Source organism: Neophocaena asiaeorientalis, unplaced genomic scaffold (genome assembly GCF_003031525.2).
Source record: "Neophocaena asiaeorientalis asiaeorientalis breed wild unplaced genomic scaffold, Neophocaena_asiaeorientalis_V1.1 scaffold218, whole genome shotgun sequence".
Lineage (NCBI taxonomy): Eukaryota > Metazoa > Chordata > Mammalia > Artiodactyla > Phocoenidae > Neophocaena > Neophocaena asiaeorientalis.
In genome coordinates this window covers 3,910,430-3,928,764 of record NW_020172818.1, presented here as the reverse complement: position 1 = coordinate 3,928,764, position 18,335 = coordinate 3,910,430, and the positions used below count along the sequence as shown (strand labels likewise).

Genomic DNA, 18,335 nt, shown 5'->3' with positions numbered 1-18,335 from the left:
CTAATTCAGCACTTCTCTCTAGTCCATACTACATAGGTTAATTACAAGTAATACTACTTCTGAAGTAAATTTCTCTGTGAATATAAGGTTATATATATTTAAGAATACTAAAACATAAAATTATATGTTACACACACACATACACACACATACCACACACACACACACAAATCTTACCTTGCTGAGTATTTTGTTCTTGCATTCGATTCACAGTGAGGTCTAAGGGGCCTTCCTGCTCTTCCTGAAGGGAGTTTTCTGCTTGATTCATTTGGATACTCTTACATATTAGACTTGGTCCAATTGAACCATTTCTATTCTCTTGAATTTTACCACTTTTTGAAATATACTCAATTGCAAACTGACGTATCATCTTTTTCATTAATTCCTGAGCAACTAGGGGAATGTTAGGATCACAGTTCTGAGGAAGATCTAGGGAAGAAATAAATATAATAAGAATTAAAAAAGAGAATGCAAAATACCTATGTTTAAATTTATCTTAATTACAAATTAATGATTTCACAAGTCTCAGATTCAGTCCATAATTGCAAATGGTTTCTAGGACTTAGCAACAAAAACCGTGTTGATTTAATTAGTATTATGAGAATACATCAACCCCAAACTTGGCATTTTTAATTGTTTCTGAAAAATAAATATTTTTGGTCCCAAACTAAAATATAAACAACTAGACATAAAAACAGACAGCTTATTTTCAGAGTTTTAATTCAAATGTATTCTACAAGATACTAAGACACTTAGTATGTGAACATAAATTGTATACATAAGTAACCAAGCAAGTTTTAACCTAATAGAGTAGGTATACACATTAACTATTAAAGAAAATAAACTCTGTAACTATTTATTACCATTAATTCTTCAATTCTGTCAAATGTGCACTTCATATATAGCCTAAATGTCATCATTAAGGATTTTTTTCTTTTTTCAATTTTTCATATTGAGAAATTTCAATCAGAAAGAAAAAAATAAAGAACACTACAATGACACAGACAGCCTCTACCAAGATTCAAGAATTGTTAGCATTCTGCCACATTCACCTTCTTTTTACTTTTACTGGTTTGCAGAACTACTGGAAAGTAAATTGCAGAATTATGAGATTTCACTCTTAAATATTTCAGTGCACATCTACTAAGATTCCCCTATAAAAACAGCAGTACCACTACTGAGGGTCTTAATCAGTCCTTGGTCCCAAAACATGTTGGTCAGCTACAACCAAAATAAAGGACAGCAGTCATATACAATTCTGCTTGAAACCTGTACAAGAGGTAAAAACAGTTGAATGATTTTGTAAGAGGTGTGGAATAAAGACAGACCACTTATAAACACAGTATATAATGAGTAATAAATAGTTTTAATATTGGATGGTGGTGGCTTTTTTCACACACACACTACTGGCCTCACCCCAATCCTTTTATTTACTCTGCCCCTTCAGAGGCAGTATGATTGGTGAACTAGGAAGGATGACTAAGTGTATTTGGTTAGGCTCCACACTTCTTCCTCTTAGAAGTGGGCCTACTTCTAGAGATAACGGGTTGGCCAAAAAGTTTGTTTGGGTTTTTCTGTAAGATGTTATGGAAAAACCCAAACGAACTTTTTGGCCAAACCAACATGCTCTTCTGCTCCTTAAATGCCTCAACTCTTCCCCAGGCAGATCAGTGCTGTGTGAACAGGCCTGCCCTGATCCTGGGCTGTCTGAGACTGAAGGGTTGAGTCTCCTTAGTTTTGGGGTTCAGTATTAGCTGGAGCAATTGTCTAAGAGATCTGAAGGCAAGTCCTCCAACTAGCATCTACTTTTATAGATCCATGATTCTAAAATGCAAGAAGATTAGAAAACATACTATTTAAAGGTGAGGAAAGGCAACAAAACTACCTCCACCATATCTGATAGCAAAATGTGACCTCAGCCAACATCAATCTGTTTATGGTCCTGCAGAAATATCAATATATTTGATCACAGGGTGCTGTTTTGGACCTGCTGGAGATGTTACATAATAAACATCTCCATTACATTAGCTCTTTCAAAACAAAGAACACTGAATTCTGAAAAAACATTTGAGAATGTTTTCTCATTGAGCCCAGCAGGGAAAAGAGGTACTATTTGTTTCTGAGTACGAGAAAAAAAGACTTGGCTATACAGTTGAGCACTGAGCAACACGCGTTTGAACTGTGCGGGTACACACAGACATGGATTTTTTCCAATAAATACATACTACGGTACTGCACAGTCCATGGTTGGTCAGTCTGCAGATGTGGAACCCCGAGTATGGAGGGCCTGCTGCAAAGTTAGACTCATTTTTCACTGTGCAGAGGCTCAGTGCTCCTAACCCCCACGTTGTCCAAGGGTCAACTGTATATATCACATGTCCATGGCTCAGTTATTTTATAACTGGAGGTTTGTACCTCTTAATTTCCCCCTTCACCTATTTCATCCGCCAACACTCCTCCCCTCTGGCAACCACCTGTTTGTTCTCTGTAACTATGAGTCTGTTTTAGCTTAGTTTGTTTTTGTTTTGTTTCTTAAAGTCCACATATAAATGAGAATATACAATGCAAGGAATATGGTCAATAATACTGTATTAACTTTGTATGAGGACAGTTGCTTACTAGACTTATTATGGTGATCATTTCATCATGCATGCAAATGTGAATCACTCCATAGTATACCTGAAACTAAAGTAATATTGTCAACTATATTTTAATGAAAAAAGAAAGACTTAGCTATAGATTGAAATCTTAGCCATCTTCCTGAATTCAGGCTAGTTACATACCCCTTTGTGTTTTAGTTTCTCTGTTCATAAAAATGGAAATGATAATAGAACCTTGGAAGTCATAATAAGTCTTGCTCACAGGATATTTTAAAGTTATATGAGATTGTAGATAAAATACTGAACTCCTGTACTTGTCATTTTAATAGCTGACATTTACTCCACTGTTATCTTAGGTTATAGTGAAAATAACAAGAGAAACAAAAAGGTGCAGGCCAAGAAGTTATATTTTACGTAAATCATAAAATGTCAAATAAGTAAAAATATTAACTAACTAGGTTAATATGTAAAATTATTAACTAGCTGGGAAAACACAAAGGACATAATTTCTAAGCCCATGTGATATACCGTGCTCCAGAATAAATAGTATTAGCACATGTAACCCAACTAAAGTGATTTGTAACAAAACGAGAAATTTCCATGTTACACATAAGGATTACCAATTTATACCATTTCTTGACTATTACTTCCAGGAATCCTTGAAGGCATCTGTGAACACTCTTTTCCATCTTTTTTCAAACCTAATCTTGCTTTGAATTATGTGTTAAAAGGAGATATTGATTTACTTCTAGGTATTTTGGTTAATTAGGTATATTGGCTAATATCACTTTATAAATACAAAATAATTATATTTATCAAAAAACAACTTGTGAACACTCTTTTCCATCTTTTTTCAAACCTAATCTTGCTTTGAATTATGTGTTAAAAGGAGATATTGATTTACTTCTAGGTATTTTGGTTAATTATCCTGTAATGTATTGGCTAATATCACTTTATAAATTCAAAATAATTATATTTATCAAAAAACAACAGAAATATGATCAGACATATCATGTGACTAGGGCTATACTTTAGAATTGAGTTTAGAGCTAAGTTTAAAGCAGAATAGATAATGCTACTTTATTCTATTCATCTACTCAGTTTTTGTTTATATTGGGAATAGTCTATGTGTGAGACCAAAGGACTTGGCAAAAAACAAACAAGATAAAAAAGAGAAAGAGACAAAGAAAATGCTGCTCAGCTGCTGATTAGCGAGCCTTCTAGAATACCTGTGCAAATTATCAAAACTATAAAAAAACATTGAGTTAACTAAAGATCTAGGCCAGGGATATAAACTCAGATGGTTTCAAAATTCAGGCAACTCACAAACCCTGGGCTAGAAGAGAAAATATGTTGCCAAATGGAAATGGTATGCCCCAAGAAGATAGACATAATTTATTTTTGCCCTATCTCTTCATTTTCCAAATTTATCTAATTCAAGAGTTTAGCGAGTTGTTTGTAGTAGCCAGTTTCAAGACGGTCCTTAATGATTCCCACTCCCACCTCCTGGTTTCCAGGGTTGTGTAGTCCCTTCCACATTGTATTAAGGGTGGAATGTGTGATTAATAATAACATACTGCAGAAGTGTATGTCACTTCCAAGATTAGGTTATAAAAGAATATGGATACCCTGGATACTCTGAATACTGGTGTTCGTGTGACCCCCACCCACACTATTCTGTCCTCTTGCTCTCTCATCACTCACTCTGGAGAAAGCTGTCCTGTGAGCGGCACTGAGGAGGCTCACAAGGAAAGGAACTGAAGTCTTCCGCAGACAGCCAAATGACTGAACTGGGAAGAAGATGCTCAAGACCAATCAACTCCCAAATGACTGAAAAGGAAAACAACACAGCAATAGTTATGTGATGAAGCTAAAGCACTGCTTAGAGAGCAATTTATAGCAATAAACACATATATTAAAAGAATTTCAACCCAGTAACCCAATAACCTAACCTTCCTCCTTAAGAGAAAACAAATCGAAAATTAAACCCAAAGCAAGCACAGAGAAGAAAATAAATAAAAAGTTAGGGCAGAAAAAAATAAGATAGAGAATAGAAAGACAACAGAGAAGAGCAATAAAACCAAAAGTTGGTTCTCTGAAAAGATCAAAAATTTGACCAAGAATAAAAACCAGAATACACTTAAGTTTGTAAAATCAGAAATGAAGGAAGCAATATCAGCACTAACATTAAAGGTAATCAAGAAATACTACAAAAAAAAAAAAGAAAAGAAAAAAGCTATACATCAACACATTGGGTATCCTAGATGAAATGCCGAAATTGCTAGAAAGACACAAACTATCAAACTCACTCAAGAAATAACAGTAAAACCTGGACCTGCAAGTAAAAAGACTGAATTAGTAACCAAAAATCTTGTCACAAAGAAAAGCCCAGGGACAGACAGATTTACTGGTGAATTCTATTAGACATTTAAAGAGGAATTAAAGCCAATCCTTCACAAACTCCAAAACAAGAGATGAGGAAGGAACACTTCCCAACTCATTCTATGAGGGCAATATTAGCCTGATACCAAACCTGGACAAAGAAATTACATGAAAAGAAAACTACTAAACGAAATGAAAACTATCCATTATGAATAGACAAAAATCCAGTTGACCCTTGAGCTACATGGGTTTCAGCTGTGCGGGTCCACTTATATGTGGATTTTTTCAACAGTAAATACTACAGTACTACACAATCTGTGACTGGTTGAATCTCTGGATGTGGAAATGCAAATACAGAGGGCTGACCATAAGTCATACACAGATTTTCAACTGCATGAGGGGCCAGCCCCTATCCATCACATTGTTCAAGGGCCAACTCTCCTATCACACAGAAACAGGCAACACATAAAAAGGATTATACAATAAGACAAGGTTGTCCACGCTCACCATTATTATTCAACATAGTTTTGGAAGTTTTAGCCATAGCAATCAGAGTAGAAAAAGAAATAAAAGGAATCCAAATCGGAAAAGAAGAGGTAAAGCTGTCATTTTGATAAAGGAGGCAAGAATATACAATGGAGAAAAGACAGCCTCTTCAATAAGTGGTGCTGGGAAAACTGGACAGCTACATGTAAAAGAACGAAATTAGAACACTCCCTAACACCATACACAAAAATAAACTCAAAATGGATTAAAGACCTAAACATAAGGCCAGACACTATAAAACTCTTAGAGGAAAACGGGAGAATACTCCATGACGTAAATCACAACAAGATCCCTTTTCACCCACCTCCTAGAGAAATGGAAATAAAAACAAAAATAAACAAATGGGACCTAATGAAACTTCAAAGCTTTTGCACAGCAAAGGAAACTGTAAACAAGATGAAAAGACAACCCTCAGAATGGGAGAAAATATCTGCAAATGAAGCAACTGACAAAGGCTTAATCTCCAAAATTTACAAGCAGCTCATGCAGCTCAATATCAAAAAAAACAAACCGAATCCAAAAATGGGCAGAAGACCTAAACAGACATTTCTCCAAAGAAGATATACAGATTGCCAACAAACACATGAAAGGATGCTCAACGTCACGAATCATTAGAGAAATGCAAATCAAAACTGTAATGACATATCATCCCACACCAGTCAGAATGGTCATCATCAAAAAATCTAGAAACAATAAATGCTGAAGAGCATGTGGAGAAAAGGGAACACTCTTGCACTGCTGGTGGGAATGTAAATTGATACAGCCACTTCAGAGAACAGTATGGAGGTTCCTTAAAAACCTAAAAATAGAACTACCATACAACCCAGCAATCCTACTACTGGGTATGTAACCTGAGAAAACCATAATTCAAAAAGAGTCATGTCCCAAAATGTTCACTGTAGCTCTATTTACAATAGCCAGGACATGGAAGCAACCTAAGTGTCCATCGACAGATGAATGGATAAAGAAGATGTGGCACATATACACAATGGAGTATTACTCAGCCATAAAAAGAAACAAAACTGAGTTATTTGTAGCGAGACAGATGGACCCAGAGTCTGTCACACTGAGTGAAGTAAGTCAGAAAGAGAAAAATAAATACTGTATGCTAACTCATTGTGTGGAATCTGAAAAGAAAAAAAAACTGTTCCTGAAGAACCTAGGGGCAGGACAGGAATAAAGACGCAGATGTAGAGAATGGACTTGAGGACACCGGGAGGGGGAAGGGTAAGCTGGGACCAAGTGAGAGAGTGGCATGGACTTATATACACTACCAAATGTAAAATAGATAGCTAGTGGGAAGCAGCTGCACAGCACAGGGAGATAAGCTCGGTGCTTTGTGACCATCTAGAAGGGTGGGATAGGGAGCGCGGGAGGGAGATGCAAGAGGGAGGAGATATGGGGATATATGTATATGTATAGCTGATTCACTTTGTTATAAAGCAGAAACTAACACACCATTTGTAAAGCAATTATACTACAAAAAAGACGTTAAAAAAAAAAAGGATTATACATCAAGACCAAGAATCACAAGTATACAAGGTTAGTTCAACATATGAAAACCAATCAGGCAATGTAATGTAACGTATTAATAAAGAACAAAATCCACATAATAATCTCCATAGATGTAGAAAAGCACTTGATACCTTTTCGTGATAAAAACAATGTACAAACTAGGAATAGAAGGAAACTACCTCAATCTACGAAAGAGCATCTATGAAAAATCTACAGATAACATCACACTTAATGGTGAAAGATTGAAAGTTTCCCCCATAATATGAGAACAAGAGAAAGACTCTTGTCCTTGTTCTCATTACTTCTATTCAACATGTACTGGAGGTTCTAGCCAGTGCAATTAGGCAGGAAAAAGAAATAAAAGTAATTTGGATTGAAAAAGTAGAAGTAAAACTCTTTTTACAGATAACATAATGTTGTATATACAAATTTGTTAGGAATCCACACACACAAAATTTTAGAACTAGTAAGTTCAGCAAGGTTACAGGATGCCATATCAATATACAAAAATCAATTTTACTTCTGTACAATGGCACTGAACAATTCTAAAAGGAAATAATTAAGAAAATAATTCCATTTACAACAGTATTAGGAAGAAAAGACTTACAGGAATAAGTTTGACAAAACACAAACAGAAATACATCCTGTGTTCATGAACTGGAAGACTTAATATTGTTACATGATAAGAACTCCCCAAATTGATCAATAAATTCAACACAATTCCTATCAAAACCCTAGCTGGCATTTTTTTTTTTTGCGGTACGCAGGCCTCTCACTGTTGCGGCCTCTCCCATTGCGGAGCACCGGCTCCGGATGCACAGGCTCAGCGGCCACGGCTCATGGGCCCAGCCGCTCTGCAGCATGTGGGACCCTCCCGGACCGGGGCACAAACCCGCATTCCCTGCATCGGCAGGCGGACCCCCAACCACTGCGCCACCAGGGAAGCCCCTAGCTGGCATTTTTGTATAAACTGACAAGGTGATTCTAAAAAGCATACTGAAATGCAAGGAATCCAGAATAGCCAAAATAATCTTGAAAAAGAACTAAACTGGAGGATTAGCAATTCCTGATTTCAAAACTTACTATAAAGTATAATAATCAAGCCTAGGTGTTAATGTCCTAAGGACAGACATATAGATTAATAGAGTAGAACTGAGCCCCAAGATAAACCATTAATCTATTTTTGATAAGAGTACCAAGACAATTCAGTGGGGGAAATCATTGTCTTTTCAACAAACTATGCTAGGACCACTGGATATTTACATGCAAAATAATGAAACTGGACCTCCACCTCATACCATATAGAATAATTAACTCAAAATGCATCAATGACCTAAATGTAGGAGCTAAAACTATAAAAATCTGAAAGAAAACATACATGTAAATCTTCATGACCTTAGATTAAGGCAATGATTCCTTAGATTCGACACTAAAACACAAGCAACAAGAGAAAAAAATAGATATAATGAACTTGATTAAAATTTAAAACTTTTGTACTTCAAAGGACACTAAGTGAAGAGAGTCCACAGAATAGGAGTAAATATTTACAAATCACATGTCTGATAAGGGTCTACTGTCCAAGTATATAAAGAACTCTTATAACCCAACAATAAAAAGACAAATGCCCAAATAAAAAAACAGCAAATGATTTGAGTAGACATTTCTCCAAAGAAGATATTACTAATGACCAGTAAGCACATGACAAGTTGATTAACATCATTAGTCTTTAGGGAAATGCAAATCAAAAGCACAATGAGATACCATTTCACACCTTGAAGGAGAATTATAATAAAAAGTGCAGATAACAAGTGCGAGTGAGAATGTGGAGAAATCTGAGTCCTCATACACGGTAGGTGGGAATGTAAAATGGTGCAGCCATTTTGGAAAATAATTCTGAAAACACATTAAAAAATGTAAACACAGAATTACCATATGACCCAGCAAATTCCACCCCTAAGTATATAACTACGAAAACTGAAAACATATGTTCAATCAAAAGTATGTATGAATGTTCACAGCAGCATTATTCACAACAGCCAAAAAGTAGAAACAACCCAAATGAATGTCAACTGGTGAAGGTATAAATAAAATGTGGTATATCCATACAATAATTATTCAATCATAAAAAGAAATGAACTGGTGCATGTTATAACAAGAATGAACCTCAAAAACATGCTAAATGAAGGCTGCACATAGTGCAATTTCATTTATATGAAATGTTTAAAACAGGCAAATCTACAAAGAGAGAAATCTATTAGATTAGTGGTTGCCAAAGCCTGGAGAAGAGTAAGAGAATGATGAGTGAGTGTTCATCTAGTAATGGGTTACTTTTTCAGGGTGAAGAAAATGTTCTGGAATCAGACAGCGGTGATGGTTGCAAAACTTTGTTAATGAGTGTATTAAAAACCACTAAATTTTATACTTTAAAAAAGTGAATTTTATTGTATGTGAATTATAACTCAATTTAAAAAAATAGGAAGAAAGGATAAATTAGAAAGTGGAACTTAGAGCCCAGAGGGCAGATTCAAGAGCCATAAAGAATTTTTCCTTAAGATCTAATCAAATAACTTCCAACATCTGCCCAGCTGGATTTCAGGATTGCTATGGAACAGTGACCCCTGTGTGCACCCCATTTCGCCATTTTTGAACAAGAGTGTTTACAGTGGTTATCCTATGCCTATCCTAACATTGTATGTTGGGTGTGTGTGAGCAAGTAATTTGCCTTTTTACTTTTAAAGGTCTACAGATCAAGAGAAACTATATTTGAAGTGCTATACCAAAGGAACTACACTCAAGGAACTTCATTTGTATCTGAAACTGAGTTAGATAACAAGAGTGTGGTCTCTGAGATGATGTTGTAATAAGATAAGACTTTTGGAGGTCTTGGGCAGGGGTGAGTGTATTTTACATATGGGAGAGATGTGAATCACCAGAACCAACTGATTCCAACTTCCTTGTATTCACTCCTTTGTTTAGTATTCTTCCACACTCATAGGTAGCATATAATGCTACTATTTACCTAGAGAGAGAGTTGCTCTTAGGACCAATCTAAGAATATCTGTGTAGGCTGTCTCAATTATGAGACTGTCAAAGTGGATAATATTGGTCACTAATCCAACAAAAATTTTAAAGACCAGGATGATGGTATTTTTCTTATCTTCTCTTTCTCCAAAATCCATTTCCCTTCTCTCCATGTTTGATATGTATTAACAATTAATACTTGTAGCACTTTATTTAACATGAAGACTTCTGACACACATTGGTATCATTTAATGACAAATATCATATTAGTGCAGATAAAGATATAACGAAAGGTAAGAAGGAAAGTTCTACTGAACCACTTATGGTGTACAGTTGTTGCCCTTGCCTCCTATTCTTCCCCAAATATTTTTTTCTAAAAATTTCAATCTACAGAAAAGTTGAAAGAAGAGTACAGTGTACTTCCACAAAATTTTACCTCTATAGATTCAACAACTATTGACATTTTGCGTCACTGGATTTACACATAAACTCACACACACAGGTTATTTATGGGTGAAGCATTTGAAAGTTGCAGATATCATGAAGCTTTAACTCTACTTAAGAAATAAAGAACAAGAACATTATGATACATAACTATAATGCCATCATCCCTTTCAAAAAATTTAACAAAAAAATTTTGTCCCCAACTTTCCTCATTATCTCCTTTACAACTTTTTCCTCCCCAATCTCAGGTTGCAATCTAGGATTACACATTGTATTTTTTTTAAACATCTTTATTGGAGTATAATTGCTTGACAATGGTGTGTTAGTTTCTGCTTCATAATAAATTTACATTTAGGTCTTTAATCCATTTTGAGTTTATTTTTGTGTATGGTGTTAGGGAGTGTTCTGATTTCATTCTTTTACATGTAGTTGTCCAGTTTTCCCACCACCACTGTTCTCACACACTCGTACCAGATTTCTATGCAGGTTCTTGTAAGTAACTCTCGATGTTACATCAAACATTATAATGGCACACTGAGCTTGGATATAATAGCCATCTCTCAGTCCACCAAATTTCTCCTGACCAGCTGTATCCCATACATTGAACTGAATAGGTCCTTTGCTGGTATGGAACACAAGGTGATGGACCTCAACACCCAAGGTAGCTACATACTTCTTCTCAAATTCACCAGTCGGATGACGTTTCACAAATGTAGTTTTACCAGTACCACCATCACCAACGAATACAAGTTTGAACTGAACTTGGGGTTCTCCTTGGGCAGCCATTGTTATGTTACTCCTCCCGGCTGCCTCCCGCTGTTGCCACTGGCATGTCCCGATCCCCGGCCCCGCAACCCCTGCCCTGGCCCCCTCCTTACTTATTTTAGATCCCCTTTACCGATCTAGGACTGAAAGTAACATGTTAATACACCTGAGGTGTTTGTTCTTTACTCTGAATTCTCTCAAGTTTCTGCTTTATGAAGTTCACTGCTATATTACTTGACACAGATATTAATAAATACTATTTATGAGTTAAGGCCCTTAACAAAGTTTTTTGTCCTCAAGACAACCAATGTAATTTGGTATGCAAGAGAAATATTTTGAGTACTTCACATTTAATTGTACAGAATATTTTTTAAAATGTCTAACCCAAGGGTTAAATTTTCATAAATTAAAACAATTTTATTCCTTCATCAGGGGCTTCTTAAGTATAATAGCCCTTTTTTTTTACTATATGTGTGCGGTGCTGAAGAACACAAGGACTACTAGGTATAGTTTAGTGCCACTGGTTTGACTCATGCTAGGGTACCAGTAATTTTAACCAACATTGCTCTTGCACCATCAGTTTTAAGGTCAACACAGCAAAAGTGGCAAATAACATCTTAGAATCATATTTTATGAAGTTTTGACCTTGCACATTCCTTCAATGAGTCTTAGAGACCCAAGAGTTCCATGTATCACTCTTGGAGAACCACCAAACTTAGTATATTTTTAACCCATAATAAATAGTACACTGGAAGGCAATATAGAAGAATGGTTGGAAATACATCATTGTAGTCAGATACACCTGGAATCAAATTTCAGCTCTGCTGATTACAGGCTGTATAACGTTGTGTAAGTTACTTTATAAGCCATAATCTCTTCATCTGTAAAGCAGTTTTACTAATAGTGTCTAAAGGAGTTGCTTCAAGGATTAAATGAACTAATGTATAGAGAGTGCTTACCCAGTGCTTATCACATAGTCCTCAAAAAGCAGTAGCCTAATTACATAATTTTTATATAATGCAACTATTTTCTAACAATCCCTATCAGGGGAAAAAAATTAAAGACAATAATTTGGGAAATCTCCCTAGACCAAAAACTTTAAAAATGAGCAAAATACTTGAAACATTAAATTCCTAGAATTTTAGGATGTAAAATTTCGGATACCAGCAAATTTTGACATTTTCACTTTAATAGCCTTTTTAAAAAAATTGTTTTAACTTTATCTTTTCTATTTTATCTTTGCATATTATTTCACCAGTTTTGTTGATATCTTGTCTGCCTTTCTCCTAATTATTTAGGGTTACTTTATTTTATTTTGTATTTTATTTATTTATTTTTGGCTGCATTGGGTCTTCATTGCTGCACGTGGGCTTTCTCTAGTTGCGGTGAGCAGGCGTTACTCTTTGTTGCGGTGCGCAGGCTTCTTATCGTGGTGGATTCTCTTGTTGTGGAGCACAGGCTCCAGGTGCACAGGCTTCAGTAGTTGCAACTCACGGGCTCAGTAGTTGTGGTTTGCGGGCTCTAGAGCGCAGGCTCAGTAGTTGTGGCACACGGGCTTAGTTACTCCGCAGCATGTGGGATCTTTCCAGACCAGGGTTCGAACCTGTGTCCCCTGCAATGGCAGGCGGATTCTTAACCACTGCACCACCAAGGAAGTCCCTTAGGGTTACTTAAAAAAAAAAAACTCCTTCACTTAGATGCTCCGCTGACTTAGTAAATTTCCAATCTTTTGCTAAAAATATAAAAATTTAAGGCTATAAATCTCCTTCTATCAAATCCTATAAGTCTTATAAGCTTTAAAATATATTTTAATATTATTTAGTGCCAAATATATTCTGATAGCCATTAGGATTCCTTCTTTATCCCATAAATTACTTAGAAATATCATATTTCCATATGCACAAACTTATTCCATTAAAGTTGTCTTTTTTGTTACTGACTGCCATCTTAACTGAACTGTATCAAGAAATATGGTCTGTGTGATATCAGTTTTTACTTGTTGATAACTTCTTAATGGCACAAAATGCAGTCCGTTTTTATAAAATTTTGAGTATACTTGAAAAAATGTTTACAAGGTTTCAAAATTTGCAATGATTGGGTTTGGGGCTCTATATATGTCCATAACCTCAAACTTATTAAAACTATGTTGTTCAAATCTTCTTTCTTCTCATTAACATTAGGTCTGTTGGACTTAACAAGATCTTAAACTCCCTGTCTATGATGTTCTCCTTGTACTTTTGATAATTTTTGCATCATATTTTCAGGCTGTGCTATTCTGACACACATATTCACAACTGTCATGGTTTTCTGGTAAAACAGTACCTTTTATCATGATATAAAAATCCAATTAATTTTTAATATTTCTGTCTTCATAAGTCATTATGCTTGATGTTATACATTGTTATGCATATTTGGTCAGGCTTTTACTAGTGTGTATTTTTTCCAGCCTTTCACATTTTCAAGGAGTCTTTTATAAAGAACATATAGGTGGATTTGAATTTTTAATCTATCTAATAATCGATGTCTTAATTGGAGAACTCGTACTACATCTATTTAAATAACTAATATTTCTATTTATTCCTATTTTTTGCTTTTATAGGTCCCAATTTTTCTTTTGAAAAAAATTTTCCATGTATTTTGCCTCTTCTACTGGTTTGAAACTAGTATCTCTAGAGCTATTCTTTCATTACTTAGCCCCCAAAATTTCAGATGCGTTATTTTTCCTTGTCAAGGAAAGTCTGAAGTTAATAAATATATTTGCTCTACTAAAAAGGGCTGTACAATGCTTTAATTCCACTCATACCACTCTAGGCTTACATGCTCTTGTTTTCAGGTATTAACAGGATTTATTAATCCCACAAGTAGCTATTATTTTTATTATCTTAGGCAATCAGTTTTTCTTTAGATTTACTTCAATGTTTACCAGTTCGTACTTTCATTCCTCCTTGCATTTCAGACCTTCTTTTCAAGATTGTTTTATTTCTTCCTCAAGTATAACCCTCAGAGGGTTTTTTGTTTTAAGTCTATTGGAGGTAAAGTTTCTGTGTTTTTGGTTTTTTTTTTTTTTTTTGCAGTACGCAGGCCTCTCACTGTTGTGGCCTCTCCCGTTGTGGAGCACAGGCTCCGGACGTGCAGGCTCAGCGGCCATAGCTCACGGGCCTAGCTGCTCCACGGCATGTGGGATCTTCCCGGACCGGGGCATGAACTCGTGTCCCCTGCATTGGCAGGTGGACTCTCAACCACTGAGCCACCAGGGAAGTCCCTGTTTTCTGTTTTTTTAACCTGCAAACAAATTTGTTTCTTGAAAGCGCTTTTACCAGATCCTAAGTTGATAGTCACTTTCTTTTGTAGGAGTCCATTTCTGCTTAGAAAGCAGCTGTCAGTCTTATTCAACTGTAAGTAATCAGTCCTGTACTTCTGGCTGTTATCAACATTTTCTCTTGCTCTGCAGTCTTCAACTAAGTCTGATGTGAATTTATTTTCACTCATCCTGTTAGGTAACACTAGGATCCCTGAATATGATTCATGTCTTTCATAAATTCTAGAAAATTCTCTGGTAGTATCTCTTTAAATATTGCCTCTCTTAAATTCTATTTATAATCCCCACCTTAAATTCTGATTAGACACACAATACCTCATTTCACTGTATTTTTCATGTCTCTTAGCATCTTTCAAATTTTTCATTTTGTTGCTGCATTTTTTGTGACTTCTTCAACCTTCACAATTATCAATGACCCTCCCAAATGTAATTGGTTGTTTAAAACTTTCATTATGTTTTAAAATTTCATTATTATATTTTTCATTTTTAGACATTCTATTTGGTTATTTTTTATACATGTTGGGTAGTTTATGATAGTCTCTAGCTTTTACTCATGCTTTTAATTTTAAACTTCATATTTCTTTAAATAGATTAAAACATACTCTTTTTATATTCTTATCTTTTAATTACAAAATCCAGTCTTTGAAGGTTGGTTCTGGTTCTTTATTATTTCTGCCAACAATTATAAACTGTTTGCTTATGTGTTTTATGATTTATTTTATTTTGGGGGGAATGAATTCACTTTTTAAAGGACTTTATATTTGGGACTATTTTGAGAACAAAGATGATTAAAAAAGTTTTTTTTATTGTGGTAAAATACACATAACATAAAATTTACCATCTTAACCATTTTAAGTGTATAGTTTAGTTCAGTGGTATTATATACATTTATAATGTTGTGCAACCTTCAGCACTATCCATCTCCATAATTTTTCATCTTACAAAACTGAAACTATACCCATTAAACAATAATCTCTCATCCCCCTCCACTCACAGCAACTGCAATTCTACTTTCTGTCTCTATGATATTGACTACTCCATCTACCTCATATATAAGTGGAATCACACAGTATTTGTCATTTTGTGACTGGTTTATTTCACTCAGTGTAATATCCTCAAGGTTCCACCACATTGAAGCATATGTGAGAATTTGCTCCCTTTTAAGGGTGACTAATATTCCATTGTATATATACACTACATTTTGCTTATCCATTCTTCTGTCCATGGACAACTGGGTTGCTTCCAATGCAAGATGATTTTAAATTAAATTCTAGATTTTTGAATTAGTTTGAACTCAGATTCTTAAACCCTGTGGCAATTAGTCAATGGCTAAAAATTACCAGGGGAGATTTTCTCCTTTTAGATACAGATATATATTCTTGCTCTCTATTTTAAGTTTTGATTTTTAATCTAGGATTTTTCATTGTTTCTTTAATGAGAGTTTCATATTTCTAATCGTCTGTATTTCCAGAATCAAGAAACCAAATCTTCCTTCATTATAAAATTCCTTGTCATTTCAAAAATAAATACTTCTTTAACAATTCATTTAAAAAACAAATTATTCATATGCCTTATGTTTAAAAGATATAATTCATGTAAACATACAGAATTATCTCTTTAGACAGTTTAAATATACTACCAATATACTAAGGTGATTTATGTTATCTACCTCTAATAACCTTTGAAGCTTAATGATGTAGTGAGGCATTTAAACTTCCTAAGGGAACATTCTGAGCAGCTCTAACCCTGTGGAAAAATTTTAAGTCTAAATGTAGAATAATAAGCAAAAGAGCAAATGATTTTTCAATGTTGTCATATCTCATGAAAATTCCTGAAGATTTAGTGTTGAATTCTCATAGGAAAGGGTAGAGTTGGTTAAATCTCCACAGTAAAACACTCCTTGGGGCAGAGTTACTCATCATGACAAAAAGCAACTCTTTGCTATCTTTTTGATATGCCTTTATGTTTCAACATTAAGTAAGATCTGAAAAGCCTACGGGAACCATAAAGTAAAAATCAGATTAAGGGAAAAAAATCTATGATATGCTTTCAGAATCTTTCCTTCCTTAATAAAACTAAAAAGCAGATGATATTAGAGAACTTTCAGAATAAAGAATCCAGTATATATAGTCTATGCCTTCTTAAAAACTAAGATCACCTGGTTCTTTGAAAACGTCATTAAAATTGATAACCTCTAACCAGAATGCCAAGAAAGAGTGGCAAGACACAAGTTACAAACACAGAAATGAAAAAAAAAGCCATCACAATTGATCTCATGAATATTAAAAGGATGATAAATAAACATTATGAACAACTTCATACCCACAAATATGATAACTTACACGAAACAGACCAATTATTTGAAAGATACAATCTGGCAAAACACACACAAAGAAATACATAACATGGGTAAGCTCATATCTGTTAAAAATGAATGAATAATCACCTTTCAAAGCAGAAAGCACCAACCCAGATGGTTTCACTGGTGAATTCTACCAAGTATTAGGGAAGAAATTACACCAATACCCTACCATCTCTTCCAGAGAATAGAAGAGGTGGGAGTACTTACCAATTCATTCTAAGGTCAGCATTATAGTAATACAAAAGAAAGATAAAGACAAAACTACAAAGCAATATCTCTCATGAAAATAAATTTTAAAATCTTGCTAAATACTAGCAAATCAAATCCAACAATGTACAAATGGAATTATACACAATAACCAAGTGGAATTTATTTCAGGTATACAAAGCAGATTCAACATTTGAAAACCAATTAATGTAATCGAGCACATCAACAGGCTAAGAAGAAAAATCATATGATCACCTCAACTGATGCAGAAAAAGCACCTGACAAAACCTAATACTCATTCATAATAAAAACTCAGCAAACCAGGAACAGAGGAGAACTTCTTCAACTTGATAAATAACATCTACAAAAACCTACAACATCATACTTAATGGTGAAAAACTAGATATTTTCCCCCTAACATCATGAACAAGGTAAGGATATCCCATCTTATCACACCTATTCAGCATCATGATGGAAGCTCTAGGTAACATAATAAAAAGCTCTAGGTAACAAGAAAAAACAACAAGAAGTACACATTCGGGGAATAAAGAAATAAAACTGTCTTTGTTCACAGATAACATGATTGTCTACATGAAAGACTCAACAAAAAAATTCCTGGATATGAATACAGTGAGAAGTTTGACAAAGAGTTGCAAGATATAAAGAAGAACCAAACAGAGATGAAGAATATAATTTAACTGAAATGAAAATTACACTACTAGAAGAAATCAACAGTACATTAATGATACAAAGAAACAGATTAGTGAGCTGGAAGACAAAAGCAGTGGAAATCACTGAAGCTGAACAGAAAAAAGAAAAGAAATGAGAGCAGTTTAAAAGACCCCTGGGACAACATCAAGCGAACGTACAGTCCCACTAGAGGGGTCCCAGAGGAGATGAGAGAGAAAAAGGGGCAGAAGACATAATAGCTAAAAAATTAATTAATATGGGAAAGGTCCAGGAAGTACAGAGAGTCCCATACAGGATCAACCCAAAGAGGACCACACCAAGACACATTGTAATTATAATGGCAAAAATTAAAAATAAAGAGAATATTAAAAGCAGCAAGGGAAAATCAACAAATTACATAAGGGAACATTCATTCAGCTACCAACTGACTTTTCAGCAGAAACTCTGCAGGCCAGAAGGGAGTGGCATGATATATTTAGAGTAA

General features: G+C 34.8%; 1 protein-coding gene across 2 annotated transcripts in view; it reads right to left on the bottom strand.

The window, feature by feature from the left end:
* Window positions 1-18,335, bottom strand: part of LCORL (ligand dependent nuclear receptor corepressor like) — a 160,133-nt gene that overhangs the window by 58,133 nt on the left and 83,665 nt on the right. For both annotated transcript variants that reach the window (XM_024741764.1, XM_024741765.1), the window contains exon 5: window positions 178-429. In XM_024741764.1, the coding sequence (XP_024597532.1) occupies window positions 178-429 (252 nt within the window). The remainder of the gene's footprint in view (window positions 1-177; window positions 430-18,335) is intronic.